Here is a 19,426-nt window from a genome sequence, read left to right as displayed (position 1 = left end):
TTTGTTTTAGTCCTGTCCATACTGAATAAGAACATCTGGACTCTGCCTTTCTGCTTAATTGTTTCTTTTCATTAAAGGGGAGAAAGAACATGTTCTTGAATAATAAGAATTCTAGTTTCAAATGACCGTAGATCTTAAGGAAAGGGAAAACTACATTCTTTTATTTATTGCCTTGTGTACTGGTTAGGTTTTTTTTTTTCGTTTTGGTTGGTTGTTGTTTTGTTTATTTGTTTGTTTTCAAATTGTCACACAAACTAGAGACACCTGTGGGGGAAAAAACATGATTGGGAATTGCCTCCATCAAATTGGCTTGTGGGAGTATCTGTAGGGCATTTTTCTTGGTGGAGAAAAGCCCAGTTTAATATGGATGTACCCATCCATAGGTAGGTGGACCTGGGCTGCACAGGAAAGGTAGCTAAGCAAGACACACTCCTGCTCTGTGGTCTTTGTTTCAGTCCCTAACTCCAGGCTTCTGCCTTGAGTTCCTGCCCTGGCTTCTCTCAGTGAAGGACTATAACCTGTAAGTCAGACAAACCCTTTCCTGCTTCAAGTTGCTTTTGATCAGTTACCGCCCCCCCAGCATCAGAGAGGCATACTGACATAACTCATCTCTTTGAATTTCAGTTTTTTTATTTGAGGACTACATCCATTTTGCAATGTTCATTTGAACAACCTTAGATTCAGAAGAACATATGAACCCTTGTGGTTTTGATCAAGCCATGTGGGCATGGGTTTGTTTGTGAATACAGCTCTTAATCTCCTCTTTGAGCACCCTTCAAAACTTTCTTGGTGCCTTATAAATATGTTACTGCTTTAGATCAAAGCAGCTAATTACCTAAGGGAGGAAGAACCGTGGAATGTGTGCACAGCAGTACTGCATATCTAGTTTTCTGGAATACTTCTGAGAATGACCCAAGAGCAGGAAGCAGTTCCCTGCCTCAAAGCGCTCAGGCAGTCCCAGCATTTTAAAAGCTATACTACACCTTAGAATCAGCTGGCAGGTTTGCAGAGCATAGTTCTGAACCCCACCTAAGCTTTCTGTTCAGCATGTCTACGGTGGGTTTTTATGCTCAGTGTCATGTAGCCGCACAGGAGAGCACACTCTGTAATCTATTATCTCCTTCATTAGAGGAACACTGCTTCCCATCAACATTTAGACAGTCAGTAGATAGTATGCTGGGTAACATCATTAGCCAGACAAAAACTTGAGTATACCTTCTGTAAATCGATGTATTGCAGTAGAATGCACTTATGCAACTATTATAATTAAGTTTCATAGGAGGCCAACATTTGTTGATGTAATCCTCCCCCTCCTGTATGATATTTAAGGCATCTCTAATTTTGCAAAGACTATTGAAATGCTCCAATCATAGTGGCTAAGAGAGTGACATTTCATGAGATCCCAAGAACTATGAAATAGTTGAGAAGAAATTATTATCCTTGTTCCTACTTCATTTAATGCTGTAGACGTAAATTTTTAGAGTGAAGTGACTAACTCTGCTACCTACCTCATGTAGTCTTTCACAGTCATTTGAACCATTCCTTGTTCATGCAAAGAAGCTGCAATTACAAAGAAAAGATAGGGGTAAACATCGTCATCCATGTGTGAAGGTTTCCTACCCTCAGGTGAGCCTTTGTGGGAAGGGATTCTGAAGTCCATGGCTGTTACCTGGCACCGTGTCTCTACAATGAACACTATACAGTGCACCAAATGCTAAATAGTATGAGAGGTAGTGACACTCAGTGTGGGAATGGGGCACTGGGGTCAGCAACAAACGGGACACTTAGCAAAGGTTGTATGACAAAGGGACATTTGGATTTTGAAGTGTGGTTGAAATTTGCTGGATAAAGGGGTAGCATTGTTAGAGATAATACAAATGGTATCTGCAACATTCTGGGGATATTTTCTCAGGATTATTAGTATCTAGGGGTGCTCTGTCAAGATCATAGACAGAATGGTAAGGCCAAGTATGAAATATTCAACAGGTGACAAGCTTGACCATTCATCGGTATCATCTAGTGCTTTAAGTAGCCTTCCAGTTTAGGCCCTATTCTTGTTTTTCAACTGAATGAATGGAAACTTTGACATGATTCCATGGCCATGACCCCACAGTCAGGTGTAGCAAAATTAAGAATTTTATTTATTTATTTAATACACTTTTTTATTATATATTTAAATTAAAAAACAAACTTGCTTCCCATGTCAGTCCCAGGTCCCTCTCCCTCCCCTCCATGCCCACTCCCTCCCCCAGCCCAGCCAGACCCCCACCCAATCCCCACCTCATTCTCCAGGGAGGGTAAGCTCCTCCATGGGAGATCTCTAGAGTCTGTCATTTCATTCTGGGGAGGGCCCAGGCCCTCCCTAAAGTGTCCAAATTGAGAAAGCATCCCTCATTGTGGGATGGGTCCCTAAAGTCCATTTGTGTGCCAGGGATAAATATTGATCTACTACCCAAAAACCCTATAGATTGCCTGAGTCTCCTCACTGACAGACACCCACATTCAGGGGGTCTGGATCAGTCCCATGCTGGCCTCTCAGGCTGTGGTCCAAGATCTCCCCCTTGTTCAGGTCAGCTGTTTCTCTGGGATTCACCAGCCCAGTCTTGACCCCTTTGCTCATCTCTCCTCCCTCTCTGTCACTGAGTTCCAGGAGTTCACCTCAGTGTTTAGTCTGCCTCTGCTTCTACCAGTCACTGGATGGAGGTTCTAGGATGGTATGTAACATAGTCGTCAAAATCATTATTAGGGAGGGTCATTTAAAGTAGTCTCTCCACTACTGCTTAGTTTGCCAGTTGATGTCATCCTTGTACATCTCTGGAGTTCTCATTAGTGCCAGATCTCCCCTCAAACCTAGAATGAGTCCCTCTATTATGGTATTTCTCGTCCTGCTCTCCTCTATTCTTTCTCCAGTTCAACATTCCTGCTCCCCCATGTCCTCCTCTCCCTTCCTCTTGTCTCCCTCTCTTTTTTCCTGGCTTCCTTTTGCCCCCACCCTGTACTCCCAATCTGCTCAGGAGATCTGGCCTCATCCCACCTTCTCTGGGGTACCATGTATATCTCTCTTAGGGTCCTTCCTGTTTCCTTGCCTCTCTGGCAGTGGGATTGTAGGCTGGCATTCCCATGATTCATGTCTAAAACCCATATATGAGTGAGTACATACCATGTTTGTCTTTTTGTGACTGGGTTACCTCACTCAAAAATTAAGAAATTTATTACTATCTTTATTATTGATTACAGCAATAACAGCATTTATTTTGCACTAATTTTCTGTGAGGTACCATGCTCAATCTGCCATTTTACAAATTTCCTTTATTTTTTAGATGTATTTGCTTAATTCTATGTGCCTGTTTGCCTGCAAATAATATGCGCAATGCATTTGAGGAGTCCAGAAGACAGCATCAGATGTCCTGGAAGTAGAGTTATGAATGGTTTTAAGCTACCATGTGGATGATGGGATCTGAATCCAGATCATCTGCAAATTCTGCCACACGTTTCCTTAACTGTGAAGTCATCTTTCCAGACCCTATACAATCTTCTTTGTTCTCATATTAAGTCCTTGAAATGGGGCTTGTTATTTCACACTGAAAAGGGAATGAAAGAAGACAGCGCAGTTACATAAACTCATGGCCAGTAAAATGCCACAGCTTATTTTGGTTTGCTGTTGTTGTTGTTTTGTTGTTTTTCTTTTCCAAACACCACACTGCCAACAGAATGTCCCATGGTGTATTTGAAAGCCAAAAAGAAGAATTTACATTTATGCATCAGGATATGAAAATCCATTGTTTGGAGCAAAACATCCTACATGATAATGATGATTCTAAAGGATCCAGTTGCCTGCTAGATGCAAGAAGGAGATGCTGGGCACAAAATAACTGTTGGACATCATAGAGGACACTTGGAGGCCACTGCATTGTTCACACAGACTGTCACAACATACCATGTCAACATCATCTACAAAAAGAAATATTCAGATCATGGGCAAGTTTATCAGAATTTCCACCAGACTTGTCACTCCTGGCTGCCCTGTTACACCAAGAGACATGTGTAAACTTAGGTGCTGCCACCTATACTGTGAGAAACAAGGTTTTCCTCCACAAGAAAGAAAACGGGTCAAAGTTTGAATGAGAAAACCTGACTGAGGGAAGCACAGGGAAGAGGCATTACAAAGGGCTTTAGTTTGGAGCCAGAATTACTAGGTAGTGAGTCACTGAATGACAGCACAGTTTCTAGGAACTTGACTGTGGGTTTCAAGTTTGGGCACTGGAGATAAGAATACTCATATTTTTCAACAAACAGTCCTGACATAACTAGATGTCTGCACGTAGAAAAAGGCAAATAGATCCATATCTATCACCCTATACAAAACTCAAGTCCAAGTGAATCAAAGACCTTGTTGAAAAAACAGATAAGTTGAACCAGGCAGAAGAGAAAGCAGGGAATAACATAGAATACATTGACACAGGAGACAACTTCCTGAACAGAACTCAGATAGCACAAGCACTAAGAACAACAATCAATACATGGGACCTCACGAAGCCGAAAAGCTTCTACAAGGCAAAGGACACTGTCAAAGCAAAAAAAAAAAAAACTTCAGACTAGAAAAGCCATTGAGTGTTGAGATTTTAGTGGGAGCTTGGAAGATAAGAATGTATAGAATAGTGCAGAGGATAGAGACTTGGCTTGTGAAATTTCTGATGGAATTTTGAATAATTTATCGGGAACTTTTTCTTACTTTGAAAGATTCTGATGTTCTGGTCAGATGGGGTTGAAGAGTCAGTCATAACTAACAAGAGACCAGCACCACTGAAGTGAAATCTTTGTGTTACTGGGACAATTGATACTGGTTGGGTAGAACTAAGAAATTATTGGTGATTGAGGAGAGACCAGCATCACTGAGGTGAAATCTTCTAAGAATTGTTTCCTGAGAAAACAGAGAAGCTATGTTCAGGAGTGCAAGCATCACCCAGGTGGTACTAGTTTTGATGGCATAAAGTGATCATGAAGAAAAGCTGAGGCTCCACACTGTGAGAGGCCAGGAAAGTCCACCAAGGAAGGAACAGCCTCTGTGGCAGTAGAAGGTCCAGGATTGAAGGGCACAAGCAGAGAAGTTAAAGCTTGGCACCTTAAAAAAGAACCTATGAGGTATGTTGGGGAAAATGCAGCCCGGTTGCCACAAGGGACCCCAGCAATTTTGGAGATGCCAATATCTTGGGATGACCACCATGATAATCAGCCACTGTGGCATGGAGCCAGCCTGTGCCTAGAAGAAAAGGTGTGTGTCCTGCAGAGGGCAGAACCAGAGAAGTAACTCAATCCCTTTGGAGAAGTGCAGAAGATTTTTGAATGGATCCAAGACATTGGTTGGAATTTGGTTTTGCTTTGATTGGTGACTACGCCATGGTTTCTCACTCTTGAAGTAAGAAAGTATTTTACTGTAGCACACAGTAGAGAGACTTTGAATTTTAAAAGACTTTAGGTCTTAAATGAGATTGGCTATTTCAAAGGGACTGAGATTTTAATGTGTTTGAATTTGTAAACACCATGGGAGTTTTAACAGTTATTTATATTTTTAATGTGAGATCTTGGGGGCGAACATGAAAGGAAGGGTGTGGATTAACAGTGATATGTTTGTGTGTCAAATTTACAAGAGGTCAGTTTTACTAGCTCGTTTTTTATATCAACTTGACAAAAGCTGGAATCATCAGAGAGAAAGGAGTCTCAGTTGAGGAAATGCCTCCATGTGGTCCAGCTATAATGCATTCTCTCAATTAGTGATTGAGGAGGAGAGCCCAGCCCATGGTAGGTGGTTCCATCCCTGGGCTGGTGGTCCTTGGTTCTATAAGAAAGCAGGCAATGTAAGCTATGGGGAGCAAGCCAGTAAGCAGCATCCCTCTGTTGGGAGATGTCATTCTGTAAATATGTGTCTGATTGGTTTGAATAAAGCACTGTTGGCCAATAGGGAAACAAGATAGGTGGAACTAGGAGTCTAGGAGGATTCTGGCAATTTTAGTGAGGAGAGCTCTCACCATGTGATCTCCCAGTAGTCCTCAAAAAGGTAAGTACATTAGCAATTATAGGTTAATAATCAAGTCAGAGCTAGTCGATAAGAAACCGTGCAAACGGCCAACAGCTTCATAATTAATATAGTGCCGAAAGAAGCAACAGAAACCAGGCAGCCAGCAGGAAAAGTAAACGTTACACCCCTCCATGACCTCTGTATCAGCTTCTGCCTCTAGGTTCTTGTCCTGTTTGAGTTCCTGTCCTGACTTCCTTCAGTGTTGAACAGCAATGATGAAGTGTAAGCCTAATAAACCCTTTCCTTCCCAACTTTTGTTTTCCTCATGGTGTTTCACAGTAGCGATAGAAAGCCTAACTAAGACAAGATCTAAACAGAGAATTCTCAACAGAAAGACCCCAATTGGCTCAGGAACACTTAAAGAAATGTTCAACATCCTTAGCCATTAGGGAAATGCAGATCAAAATGACTTTGAGGTTCTATCTTACACCTGGCAGAACAGCTAAAATGAAAAAACAAAAAACAAATTGCAGATCATGCTGGTGAGGATGTTGAGCAAGGGGAATACTCGTACACTGTTAGTGGGAATGTACACTTGTACAACCAAGTTTGAAATCAATATGGAAGTTCCTCAGAAAAACTGGGAATAGATTTACCCCAAGACCTAGCTATACCATTCTTAGGCATATACCCAAAAGACACTACATCCTACCACAAGGACACTTGTTCAACTATGTTCACTGTAGCTTATTCATAATAGTCAGATGGAAACAACCTAGAAGCCCCTCAACCAAAGAGTGGATAAAGAAGATGGGGGACATTTGCACAAAGGAGTATTAATCAGCTGTTAAAAAATAACATCATGAAATTTGCTGTCAAATGAATGGAAATAGAAAATATCCTGAGTGATGTTACCCAGACACAGAAACACAAACATTGTATGTACTCAAGTACAGGTAGACATTAGCTGTTAAGTAAAGGATAATTATGCTATATTCCACAGACCTAGAGAGGTTAGGTAACAAACAGGTCTTAATGGGGGGACAAATGTGTCTCCAGGAAAGGGAAATAGAAAACATTTTGTGGATGTGTTGGGGTGGGTGGGAATGGGAACAGGAGGGATCACACAGAGGGTAGCAGGGATGGAGGGAGAGAGTACTGGGTGAGATGACTAGAATTGGGTGACAATTGGGAGGCAAGTAGAAACCCAATGCCATAGAAACTCCCTGGAATGTACAAGATTGACCCGAGTGAAGTCTCCCAGTAAAGGAGGATATGGATCCCAAATTGGCCATCCTCTATAATCAGGCAAGGCTCCCAGTAGTGGATATGAGGCATCAACTTAGCTGCAAAACCTTTGACCTGCAATCTGACTTGTCTACAAGGTATGCTGGTGTAATGGTGGAACATAACGTGTGGGAGTGGCCAGCCAATGACTGACTCAGCCTGAGACCCAAGCCACAGAGGGAGGCCATGCCTGATACTGCCTGGATGCCAAGAAACAGGCAGAACAGCCCAGAGGCCCAGGATAGAACCAAACATGATTGAAATAAGGTCAATGGTATGGTTCTTAATGATATTTCGCTATACTCATAGATCAGTGCCTGGTCCAATTATCATCAGAAGAGAAACTGATGGGAGCAGATGCATAGATCCATAGCCAAACACTAAACAGAATCAGGGATACCCTGCAAAAGAGTGGGAGGAAGGATTGTAGGAGCCAGAGGATTTGAGGACATCATGATAACCCAGCCCGCAGAATCAGCTAAGCAGGGCTCAAAGGAATTCACCGAGACTGAAGCAGGATTCATAGGGTATCACAGACACTGAATCAACAAACACAAACTCTGTGTGGGTCTGAACTAGGTCCGTTGCATATTCCTTATTGTGTAGTTTGGTGCTTTTGTGGGACTTCCAGCACTGGGATTGTGAGGGGGGTATCGTTGACTCTTTTCCCTGTACTTGGGACTCTTTTCCTCCTACTGGGTTGCCTCATCCAGCCTTGATGTGGGGGTTTATGCCCAGTCTTATTGTAAGTTGTTATGCCACTGTAAGTGGATATCCCTGGGAGGCCATTTTTTTCCAGAAAAACTGAGGAGGAGTGGATCTGGGGTGATAGACTGGGAAGAATGGGGAAGGAGAAACAGAGGTCAGGTTATCATGTATGAGAGATAAAAAAAGAGAGTACTTGTATGTTATTGTTATTATTGCTGTTGCTTTTAAGACAGGGTCTTCCTGTTAATCCAGGCTGGACTTGAAGTCAAGTTCCTTCAGCCTCAGACTATCAAGTGCTGGGATTCCAGAAACCTAGTGTTATACTTGTTTAAGAAATGTGCATACTTACTCAGCAGAAAAAAACAATGGAATCTTGAAATTCGCAGGGAAATGGATAGCACTGGACGAAACCATCCTGAGTGAGGTAACCCAGTCGCAAAAAGACAAACATGGTATGTACTCACTCATATATGGATTTTAGACATGGATCAGGATAGTACCAGTCTGCACTTCCACTGATAGAGAGTCTGGGAAACAGGAAATAACCTAAAAGATATGCATATATGCATAGTACCCAAGAGAAGAGGATGGAGACAAGATCCCCTGAATGGATGGGGAACACGGCGAGGGGTGGGGGGGAGTGGGACCTGGGAAGAAGAGAGGGGGTGAAGAGGAAGAGAGTTGGTCATGGGGGAACAGGAAGTTGAGGGGGTGGGGGTAGAATAGGGGGAAGAGGGAATCATAGGATCAAATACAGATCAGGCACCAGAGCGACCTCGAGTGATCTAAAGGGATAACACCAATTGGCAAGCTAAGCAATAGTGGAGAGACCACCTCGAATGCCCATTCCTGATAATGAACTTGATGTCTATAACCATCCGGGAGCCTTCATCCTGTGACTGATGGAAGCAGAGGCAAACACACAATTAATCACTGAACTGAACCCAAGGAACCCAGTGACAGAGAGAGAGGAGTGATGAGCAAATTGGCAAAGAATGGGCTGGCAAAACCAGCAGAGACAGCTGATCTGAACAGGGGAGAGCTCTTGGACCCCAGACCGACAGTGGGGATGCCAGCATGGGACTGATCTGGACCCCCCAAATGTGAGTGTCAGTGAGAAGGCCTGGGCAACCTATGGGGCCCTGAGCTGTGGATCAGTGTCTATCCCTGGAATACAAACAGTCTTCGTGAGCCTATAGCACAAAGAGGGATGCTCTCTCAGCCTGGAATCTTAGGGGAGTGCCTGGACCCTACCCAGAGTAAAATGACAGACTCTAGATATCCCCTATGTGGAAGGATTTGGCAATAGGGTGGGAAGGGGAGTGCGGGAGGAGGGGAGGAAGAGGGAACTGGGATTGACATGTAAAACAAGCTATTTAAAATTAAAATAAAAAATGATAAAAAAGAAATGTGCATACTTAAAATAGAAGATTTTAAGGGCCTAGCCATCTTGCTAAATTATCTAGAAAGACAAATACTGGAAGCATATAATTGACATGTGAGCATATAGATGATTTTGTTTGTTTGTTTGTTTGTTGCAGGTCTTACTATGTAGCACTGGCTGCCCTGGAACTTACTGTATCGACAGGGATGGCCTCAAACTCAGAGACCCACCTCAGTCTCCCTCTCAAGTTCTAACATGCATAGCTTAAACAGAGGATATTTAAGCATGCCAAGCATGCATAACTACCCTATAAGGAGTCAATGAGAGTAAAAGTACATAGAAACTACAGCGAATCAAGTGGGATCCTCACCAGTGTAAGGTAGGCTGAGAAACATAAATCTGTTTGGAAGGATGTAACACAGCCTGACGCTAGGTATGGGCCCTGTACATTCCCTCAACCCTGTTTCCATGGCAGTCATCGATAATCAATCACGTTAGTTTTTCACTCAGCCTAGACAGTGAAATATTTTAAATCTAAATCTAATCTTCTAAATCTTCATCTGGCAGATTTTCACATGAGGTGAAGAACATTTGTTATAAAGTTAATGAATAACTTCCTAAGGAAACTAATTTTCGGGAATGTGTCTAATCCTAGGAAATCAATAACTTGACTAAATTCAACATTACAGAGTATTCTAGGATATATGATCTTGCATTTAGCTGGGTTTTTTATGCCAAGAGACACCCTAGGGAGCCAGATTTTGTAAACAATTAATCTACTCAATGCTGACCCCTCACCTGGGTAGGCATTATTAACCCATAGCAGCACACTTGCTCATGGAACACAACTCAGTCTTGGAGCATCTCAAGATGACAAAATGACAGGCAATCGAGTGAAGCTGTCATGACAAAAAGCTGATTTACCGCCTTATTAATCACATCATAAAAGCAAGCGCAGGACAAATTCTCAGCAACTACATGAAGACTTGATGTCGTGATGAATTAAGTAACAAGTTGCCAAACAGGAGGTAAAAGAAATTTTAAGCAAACATTCCCTGTGATTCTCTTCCCTCATTCTATCAGGATGACCTCCACAGTTACTTTGTAATCTGCCAAGTGAATGGCTGTGCATACCTGGGCTAGCTCATCAGGGGTACTCTGAACTCTTTCCCTGCAGTTCTCTGTACTGAAGAGCTCTGTGGTTCTGGGGCACTTTGGTCACATGCTTTGTCCTGTAGCTGCTCCTGTGCTGCCCTGGTCTTTTCTAGTTGTCTGCTGTGGGTTTCCTAGAAAAAGTGAATAAATGTGCATGTCCAGGCAGGGATCTGGCACTGCAGCCTTGGAGAATTGCTCAAACTGTCAAAGAGCAAATGTTCCATTTTCTCATATTGATGGGAAGAATTAACTCAGCCTTGCTGTGTCTTAAAACCCATGACCCTTCAAAAAATCCAGTCACCCAGATAACTCTGGTTACTGGACTCTGGATCCTCTTGCCCTGGACTTGATGAAATTTCAGTGATCCCCCTGCAGCCACACTCTAAAGGACATCTCTTTGCCTGATACTGTAGTTAGGAACCAGCTGGTTGCCAGGATACAAAGGGCAGCATCCAGGGAAAAAAGAAGTTGCTGAAGGTAGCATATGTTTTACAGAATGTGATGTGGGCCAGGCTTTCTCACAATGGGGGATCGTGTCATCTCCCCATTCACATGGAAACTTTATATCATCAGTACCAGAGGGGCATTTAGGCAAGTCCTTCAAGGCTTAGCATCATCCCCAGCCACATCCTTTGATGCTTAGCATCAGCACCAGTTAGGAATCGGCTGCTCTATTACATCATTCCCATGATCATGGATACACACATACAGCTACTGAGGACTTTCATAGACTCTAATACTTTTCTGGATAGCTCTGGAAATGACACAATAATCTAACTCATCCAGTGCATTCAGACAAGCAGCAGTCTTCTGCCAAGCTAAGAGTATGAAGAAAGCCCAGCCCAAGGAACCTGATGAGACTTTTAAAGATAAGCCTGGTTTTTTAAAATGTTAAAAAAATTATTACACTCACTGCTTGATTTCTATTCTATGTTTCCCATCTCCCCCAGTCCTGGGAGACCAAGAACTGGTTTCATAGTGTTTCTGTGAATTGAATCTGCAGAAGCAGCAGCTGGCCCTCTAGCAGATGGACATGCTTGTGGAGGGTCTTACAGAGGGCAGTGTGAAACTATTACACCCCCACCATTTTTTCTGATTTGTAAGGAAAACTTCCTGTAGTCCAAAGTTGAGCTTGTCAAGTCAAGGTTTCCCTGGCCTGTTTTCAAGATGAACCTGAAGGAGAAGCACAAGCTAGGGGCCCATAGTGAGCCAGGACTCACAGGGATTGGAACTCCAAGACTTTCCTTAGAACTTGGAAGAGAGAGCAGAACAGGCCCAGGTGTCTTCAGGGTAGCAATCTGTTGAAGGCAGCCTAGTTTCCAATTTTCTAGTCTCGATGCTGCCTGCTTCATTAATGACTGTCTGCCCAGCTCTTTCGAGTATTTGCTACCTCTGATAAGAGCAAGAATCTGAAGCACAGGGAACACCATAACAGGAGGGAAAGGCTATCCTGTTGCCCCGGATGTCCTGAAACTTCTGTAGGCATCAGGCTTACGCCTGTGTGTGCAGAAGGCAGAACTTGTGAGCACACCTGCATCTATGATGCCATGCAGTGCCCTGTTAGCTGGGCACCTTCGGTCCCACACTCCATCTCATTTTGGCTTTGATACGTTCTCTACCATTTCCCCCCTTCCAGGATCTCTTCTTGGATTTTTAATGCTGGCTGAAAGCATTTGGAGAAGGTGAAACAAAGGCCCTTGGTAAATTCCTGCTCCCCACAAGTTCCCTAAGGACTGGTTTGGGGGGAAACAAAAGTGAGAACAAAAGTCCCTGCTCTGTTGCTTTCATTCCCTTCCGTGGTTAAAACTCCCATTCTGCTTCCTTCTAGATATAATCTCCAGCCACCCTCCCTACTGTTAGGTGGGTTTGTGCCATCTGAAGCGGCAGATACCGCACTTAACCCTGCACAGTGTATCACTGAAGAAGATGCAGTCAGATATGCAGAAGGCACTAATTAGCACCTTTGTTGGCTTTGAACACATTTTTTATTTTGGTTTTCCTAAGCATTTCTGACTGATTCATGGAAGACATTTGGTTCTTTGGAATATCGTCCAATAGACTAATCAAATTACAGTTCTGCTGTGCTCAAAAATAATAGCATTCTGCAGCTTTCTGCAAATTTAACTCCTGCATGACCAGGGCATTTTGTAGAGGTAATTCACAGTATGTTTGTCTGATTTGGCAAGTCATTAATCCAATTCTGACCCTGAGTAGACTGTTACCTATTGGATGACACTCAGGTTCAAAATCTTAAAGCTAATTGGAGTCATCTTCTCCCTCCTCTCCCTGTGCCCTGGTTATTTTCTGAGTGACATGCTCTTCTTCCTCTTTCAGAATTGACAACCAGTGTAAACCTTTGCCATCTTAAGCCTGAGTCTGTAATAACTTAACAGCCTCTCCCACAATCCAGAAAGCATCAGAACCTCACATCTCTTTCCTCATTGTAGTAAGGTCATCGGTCATACCAATAGAGATACTAATCAAAAACTGCTTGCGATTCTCTTCTAAGCAAAGACATGACATTAAAATCTTATGGATCTCAGACCTCGGTTACAATCACCCATGCATTTGAAACCAGACTTTAGATGATACTCCTGTGCTGTACCCATTCTGGGATTTCTCCTTTCTGGAATTTCAGAAATTTATCATCTGCTCAAACCAATTCTTCAGACTGATTACTTTCTATATGCTTTCCCGCATACATTTAGTTTCCTTTCATTTTTTGTCTTTATTCAAACTCCTATTGCTCCAATCATATTAAGTGTCCTTACTTGCCTTGTTGTTTTCTTGAGTTTTCATTGACTAGGTCTAGTCTTCTGAGAAAGCTTTCTAACCTGATAATGTCATCTTTGTGTTTTATTCAGACCTCTTTTTGAGTTTTGGGGCCACTGGGTTTAGAAATTATCTATACCCTGTTTAGGATTTCCATTTTGTCAAGGAGTAGGTGGTCTCTAACCTGATCCTGTTGTTTATAAGACAAAGTGCAGAATCCAGGAGGGAGCTCCCAAAGAATATGGGCTTTAGGGAAGGCCTCAGAGAATGGCAAGAGGCCACGTGAACAAGACTTTAACATAGGAGACATCAGATGAAGAAAGACTAAGAAGCAGGGGAGCTAAGACTCCGGGGTCTCATTGTGGAACTAGCCTAGACTATGCTCAAATTGCCATGACGGAGAAAGATTCTTGAGAGCAAGAGTTGCCACATGCCTGTACCTCCAACAGAGCAGGGTTCTTTCTACTCCCAATCCCATTGACCTGGTGTCGTGGTTTAAAAAAGAGTCCTCCACATGGGGTAATATATTTGAATGCTTAGTCACCACCAAGTGGCACTATTTGAAAGGATTAGAAGGATAAGAAGGTGTGGCCTTGTTGGAGGAAGTGTGTCACTAGGGATGGGCTTTGAAGTTTCAAAAAACTCATGCCAAACCCAGTCTCTCTCTCTCTGTCTCTCTCTGTGTCTCTGTCTCTCTCTGTATCTCTGTCTCTGTCTCTCTCTGTCTCTCTGTCTCTGTCTCTGTCTCTCTGTCTCTCTGTCTCTCTGTCTCTCTGTCTCTCTCTCTCTGATCAGGACATAGGAGTCTCAGCTGCTTCTCCAGCATGATTCCTGCATGCCTGCCACCATGATCCCTGCCATGATGATAATGGATTAACTTCTGAATCTCTATACAAGCCCCCAATTATATTCTATCTTTTATAAGAGTTACCTTGGTCATGGTGTCTCTTCACAGCAATAGAACAATGACTAAGACACTTGGGTATATAAAATAGGTACACTACCAAATATTTATCCACAATGAATAATAAAGAAGTTTATCTTAAAACAATTCTTTCCTATGCATAATGTGATTTTATTTTTAAAATGAAATAAATTTTGCATAATGAGATTGATGTGTTCTATTAATATTATGTATAGAACTAAACTTTTTCTAAAATATATGCTACAGTGTGGAATTAGAGAGCATTGAATGTTTTGGAGAACTGAATGATACTTTGATTTAATAATTATAAATGCTGAGAACATTCCTTGCATAAATACATAGTACAAAATGGCAGAAGGCTGTTTAGAGCCATTTTAGAAATTGTGGGAAATTCTGTCCTATTTTCAAGCCAAAATTCATTGAATGATTTTTTTTTATAAAACTCAAGTCAGCAAGTCAAACATCAGTTTCTAAGATCAAATGTTCTAACAAAACATATCCGAATATAAACTATCTGATACTTACACACTGAGGGATGATTGTAGGAAAGTGTAGAAAGTTTTATACCCCGTAATGAAATTGTTATGTTTCTATAAAAGCAGGAAGCCTTCTGTGTACAGTCATTCTCTCTACTTCATGACACACAATAGTCCCATAGCATTCCGGGGTGGTCCAGGCAGCATGCTCTGTCTTTGCATCATGAGCTTGATTCATGGTGAGAACCAATGTGAGGTCATATGACAAAATTCTGGTTGAGGGCTGCCACAACACTTTGAATTCCATTACATGCTTGACTTGTAATTAAGTTTTCGTTATTATATATTCAGAAACCTTTTTACTGTTTCCAGATTTTTGGTGATTCCCACAGCCACATGACCCCATGTAGAGTCATAGCCATTGTTTAAGAAGTGGGGAGCAACAGTCTTCAGTCTACAAGATTTCTCTTCATGGTCCTTAAGGGGCTTCAGCTGGATTTCCTCTGACCCTTTCTTAAGACACAGAGCACCAAGCTTGTAAGTGGTTTTCTAAATTCTCATGATGTAACACATCCCTACAGGAAATGAACAAATTTACTCCTCTGGGAACCTGCCTAAGGATTGGCACATTCCTAAAATCCTAGAGTTCTGGATAGAGAGGAATGGAGTTCAAGGCCAGCTTGAGCTATGTAACCAGTTCGTGTATTAAAAGAATATGGTCTAGCATAGAACTCAGTTTTATACTGCTTGCTTAGCACTCATAAGACCTCATGTTCAGTGTCTAGTACTAGAAAGGTAGAAAAATGAGAGTACTGAAGAGGATGAGCAGATTAACTGCCCACCGAGTAGTAACTGTCACTAAATACATGTGTTCTAGAAACTGCTCTCCTGACATGGGAAATTGTTCAGGCCTTTTCAATCACAAAGAGGGTCTGTTAATCCTGAGTGTCTTACCTTTACAGTATAATGACTACATACTTTCACAGTCAGGTGGTAGTGACATTCAATCTGTCCTCAGGTGGTAGCAATGAATTTGCCGCAAACTGACTCTCTTCCATTTCAGTATGGAATGTGAGATGAACAGTGATGTAGTTGGATCTCATGGCCATGGTCCTTGGCATTAGGTCCTCAAAGAGCCTCTGGTTGTCTGGTTTTGGTGTGAGTAGACCTGGGGTAACCCACCAAGCCCACATAGTCAAACCGATGTGCAGCTAGAGACCAATAGATAAGGGGAGACAGGCTGAACTCAGCAGCGGGGATTTTTTTAAAAAGGAAGTAGAGAAACCAAACGCTGCCCAAGTCTTGCTTGTAAGTCACCACCTGCCGCTGGACAATGCTCTGGGGAGACTTACGGGAGGCTAAAGGGTTTTCAGCTACAATGCTGTGATATTTGTTAGCAAATGGGGCGGGACGTGAAAGAATGTCAGTCGTGAAGTCTGTGTTAGCTGGGACACAAGTGGGAAGGGCAGCTGCCCAGCCTTCTGCAATCATTAAAATTAATATGGAAAGAAGGGACAAGGGTACATATCAATTCTAGTCGGAAGGAGACCTTTGTGTGTTAAGCTACTGTCTCTGCGGTAAGTAGAAACATAATGTGATGTCACCTTGTATCCTGTCAGGGGTTTCTGAGTTCTAACCTCATTGTTTCTCAGCAGCAACTGCTTTTCTTCCTTCGCTGCAATTTATTTTCCTTTCCCCACACTTCCCAGTGTGGCTCTGGGCTTCCCTAAGCTCTGTGCATCTGCAGGCACTACAGGGTCCTGGGAGGCTGCAAGCCAAATTCATGCCTGCATCTCACCCCCTGTGACCAAAAATCATGACATTTGACACTCAGACCCCGCACCTGCAACACAAGAATGAGAACAGCTCTGTCCCCACTATGGGTGACTCCGTTCAAAATATGATCAATGAAAAAGGCCTGGGAAAGCAAAATAATGCAACTCGCTCCTAGAAGCTCTTCTATTGTTAAAAGCATTGCTGAAGACAAAGGGGCCGCCAAACAGAAGCTGCTCTCCTCTGACCTCAGAGCCACGGGGGGGGGGGAACCCTGCTTCCCTTTTCCCTCCTGGCTGTGCCATTTGTAATTCACCAGTTTCACTCTGATGATACCAGGCCAGGAACTGAATTTTCCAGGAAGTGAACTTTTAAACACAGCATGACCAAAGGCCTCTCCACATGGCCTGAGCAGGAGCTAAAGATAGGTCTATGCTGTGAAATATACTTAAGTTTTTGTCTCTCCCTTGAGAATGAATTAATATGAATAGAGAGGTTTTGTATTCAAATTATCTAAAACAAAATATTCAGAAATTCTGACATCATAGAAGCTTTGTGTTAAAAGTGAAGCCTTTTAAATGAGATGTGGTCAAACCACCTTCTAAACCCTCATGTTTCTAACCATAGATTCGTGCTTTCCTTATCCTTCGTCAGAGAAGTGTCTTATTACAGCCTACAGTAGTAAAAATGCACAAAGCTAGTCAGTGTGGAGAGGTAAGAGGAGTGGGGTGCTTAGCCCAAAGTGGGTTATCCACAGTGCTCTGAAGGTCTATCTAGAAAAAGAATGGAAAGACTGGAAGGGTCAGAGTACGGCGAGGTATGCTGTAAAGACTTCTCTGGTAACCGTTTGGCCTTTCGTTCAGTGAACCCACTTCAGATATAGGGGCCTGCCCAAGAGTGTGCCTGTCAATATTTTATCATGGAAGAAGAAACGGCTCATGAGGCCCAACTCTTCCTGAGGGATTATTGACATTTATGATACTTAGGGAAGAATACCACACTCTTCAGTCCTGTAGCCACTGATTGGTTGGCTATGATCCAGTAAACAGCCTTTGACCCATGCTTATGTGAACAAACCTAATTAAACTCAGAACAACACACACATACCATGAAAATAGGAAGGGACTTCTGGGGAGAGGGAGGAGATGACAAGAGGAGAGACTGGCGATAACAGGAGGTAATGGAGGTGAGGATGACTAAAATTCATTGTATACATGATGACACTGTCAAATAACAAAAAGTAAATTTAAAATATAAAGCAACCCAGTGAAGAGGGAAATTTCAAATAAAGTTTTAGTTTAAACTTTTAAAGTAAAATGCCCAGGTTAAATTGCTTGTCAAGTAGGAAACAATCTTAATTGAAGCTGTGGCAGAAGTTGTGAATCAATTAAGAACAGCAAGGTAAGACTTGCTGTAAGACTAACAAATTTCTCTCTGTTTTATGTCAAATTTTACATATTCTTTAGGCTTTTGCTCAATTCTAGGAATGTTATTTACCTTAACACCTATGATCTAGTCTTGGAGTCTATGCTGACTTTCATTTTTAGTCACAAAACTAAAATTTCATCTGACCCATCAGAGAGGTATTTATAAAATAAGTACATTTTAATGGAGGAATCTTAGATTCCACGAAGTCTGGCAATTTCATTTAATGAAGATGGAATCCATGAGACCTGTACTCATTATTTTAATAACATTATTACTAAATCCTAGGGACACAGTCTGATACATTTTCTGTCTTAGAAATATTTGTGCTGTTTGGTTTAGGATTTAGTCATTTGTTCATTTCTAGGATAAATATATCATTAGGGAAGAGATAGAAATATAATTTTGACACCAAAATACCAGAGAGAAAATAGGTTTAGAAGTAAAACTATGGTATATTATGAATAATTAAGCAATTTTGTTTTCATAATTACATCCTTGCAAATGTCTGCACAAGCCCAGAGAGTTTCCTCCTACTGTCTGAGTGTTTGGTGGTAGCAAGGACCCTGGTTTCAGCCCATAACCTGCTGCTGGGGACATGGGAGCACTTTCTGAGTCCTAGTCTTACAAAATTAAATGAGAAGATCAACTTATTTCTGAAAGCCTCTTCTACGTCTCCCTTGAGGAAGATCTATTAGTATGGGTGTTTTTCACACATACATCTACTCAGTTCTACAAAGCACAGCTGCTATGGGTTTTTCGCCTTACCAGAATGGTTGACGGCTTGCTGGAAGTTTTCATTTACTGAGACACTATAAAAGAAGCAAAAGCATTATAAGCTCAACACCGTTATGTAAGTAAATTATTACCAAGTTGCTTTTATAATTAAACTGAACAGAAAATCAGATTTAGATTTTTATTGAGAGGACTTTTAAAGTAAACACACAGTTGGCTCCAAATAGCATTCATTCTATTTTTGTGGTTTTAAATTGACATATAGTTTTTGTAGTAATATAGTAATCCTTCAAGTACCTAGTTAATATGAAAATCTACACCTCTGCCACCCTGGTACCCAAGACTGGGAGCTCACCCCAGGGAGGGTTATAACCCACATTATTTTCATGGAGCTTTGCAAGAGAAATGAATACGGCACACACACATGCTAGAGTAAAATAAAACACCACTTACAAGAATCCAGAGTCCAGCCACTGCTGGATACTCTCCTGTTTGGAATTTTCTATAAAGGAAAAAGACATATCTGTTAGTCAAAGCACAACCAGCTATAATGACCCTCTCTGTCACCAGCCATACTCAGCAGCTCTGTTTCCTACTTAGTTAGTCACATGTTCTTGTAAGCATATTCATTTTTCTCCTGGAGGCACAACCTCCTGTTTCCCGTAATCAGCCTCTTCCAAGAATGGATGTAAACTTGCCAAAAGACCATGACTTAAGAAAAAAAAGGACAAATCTTAAGTACTAGCAAAATGAATCAATGAAGGGTGAGA

The 19,426-nt window shown here is 42.0% G+C and overlaps 1 protein-coding gene across 3 annotated transcripts in view; it reads right to left on the bottom strand.

Annotated features, from left to right (window-relative positions):
* The window catches only part of Itprid1 (ITPR interacting domain containing 1), a 144,201-nt gene that overhangs the window by 84,772 nt on the left and 40,003 nt on the right, over window positions 1–19,426 (bottom strand). For all 3 annotated transcript variants that reach the window (XM_040739149.1, XM_040739151.1, XM_040739152.1), the window contains 3 exons: window positions 19,110–19,158; window positions 18,690–18,733; window positions 1,509–1,560 (listed from right to left, as the gene is read on the bottom strand). In XM_040739149.1, coding sequence (XP_040595083.1) covers window positions 1,509–1,560; window positions 18,690–18,733; window positions 19,110–19,158 — 145 coding nt within the window. The remainder of the gene's footprint in view (window positions 1–1,508; window positions 1,561–18,689; window positions 18,734–19,109; window positions 19,159–19,426) is intronic.

This window comes from Mesocricetus auratus, unplaced genomic scaffold (assembly GCF_017639785.1).
Source record: "Mesocricetus auratus isolate SY011 unplaced genomic scaffold, BCM_Maur_2.0 Super-Scaffold_100676, whole genome shotgun sequence".
Taxonomy (NCBI): domain Eukaryota; kingdom Metazoa; phylum Chordata; class Mammalia; order Rodentia; family Cricetidae; genus Mesocricetus; species Mesocricetus auratus.
This window is presented reverse-complemented; position numbering and strand designations above follow the sequence as displayed.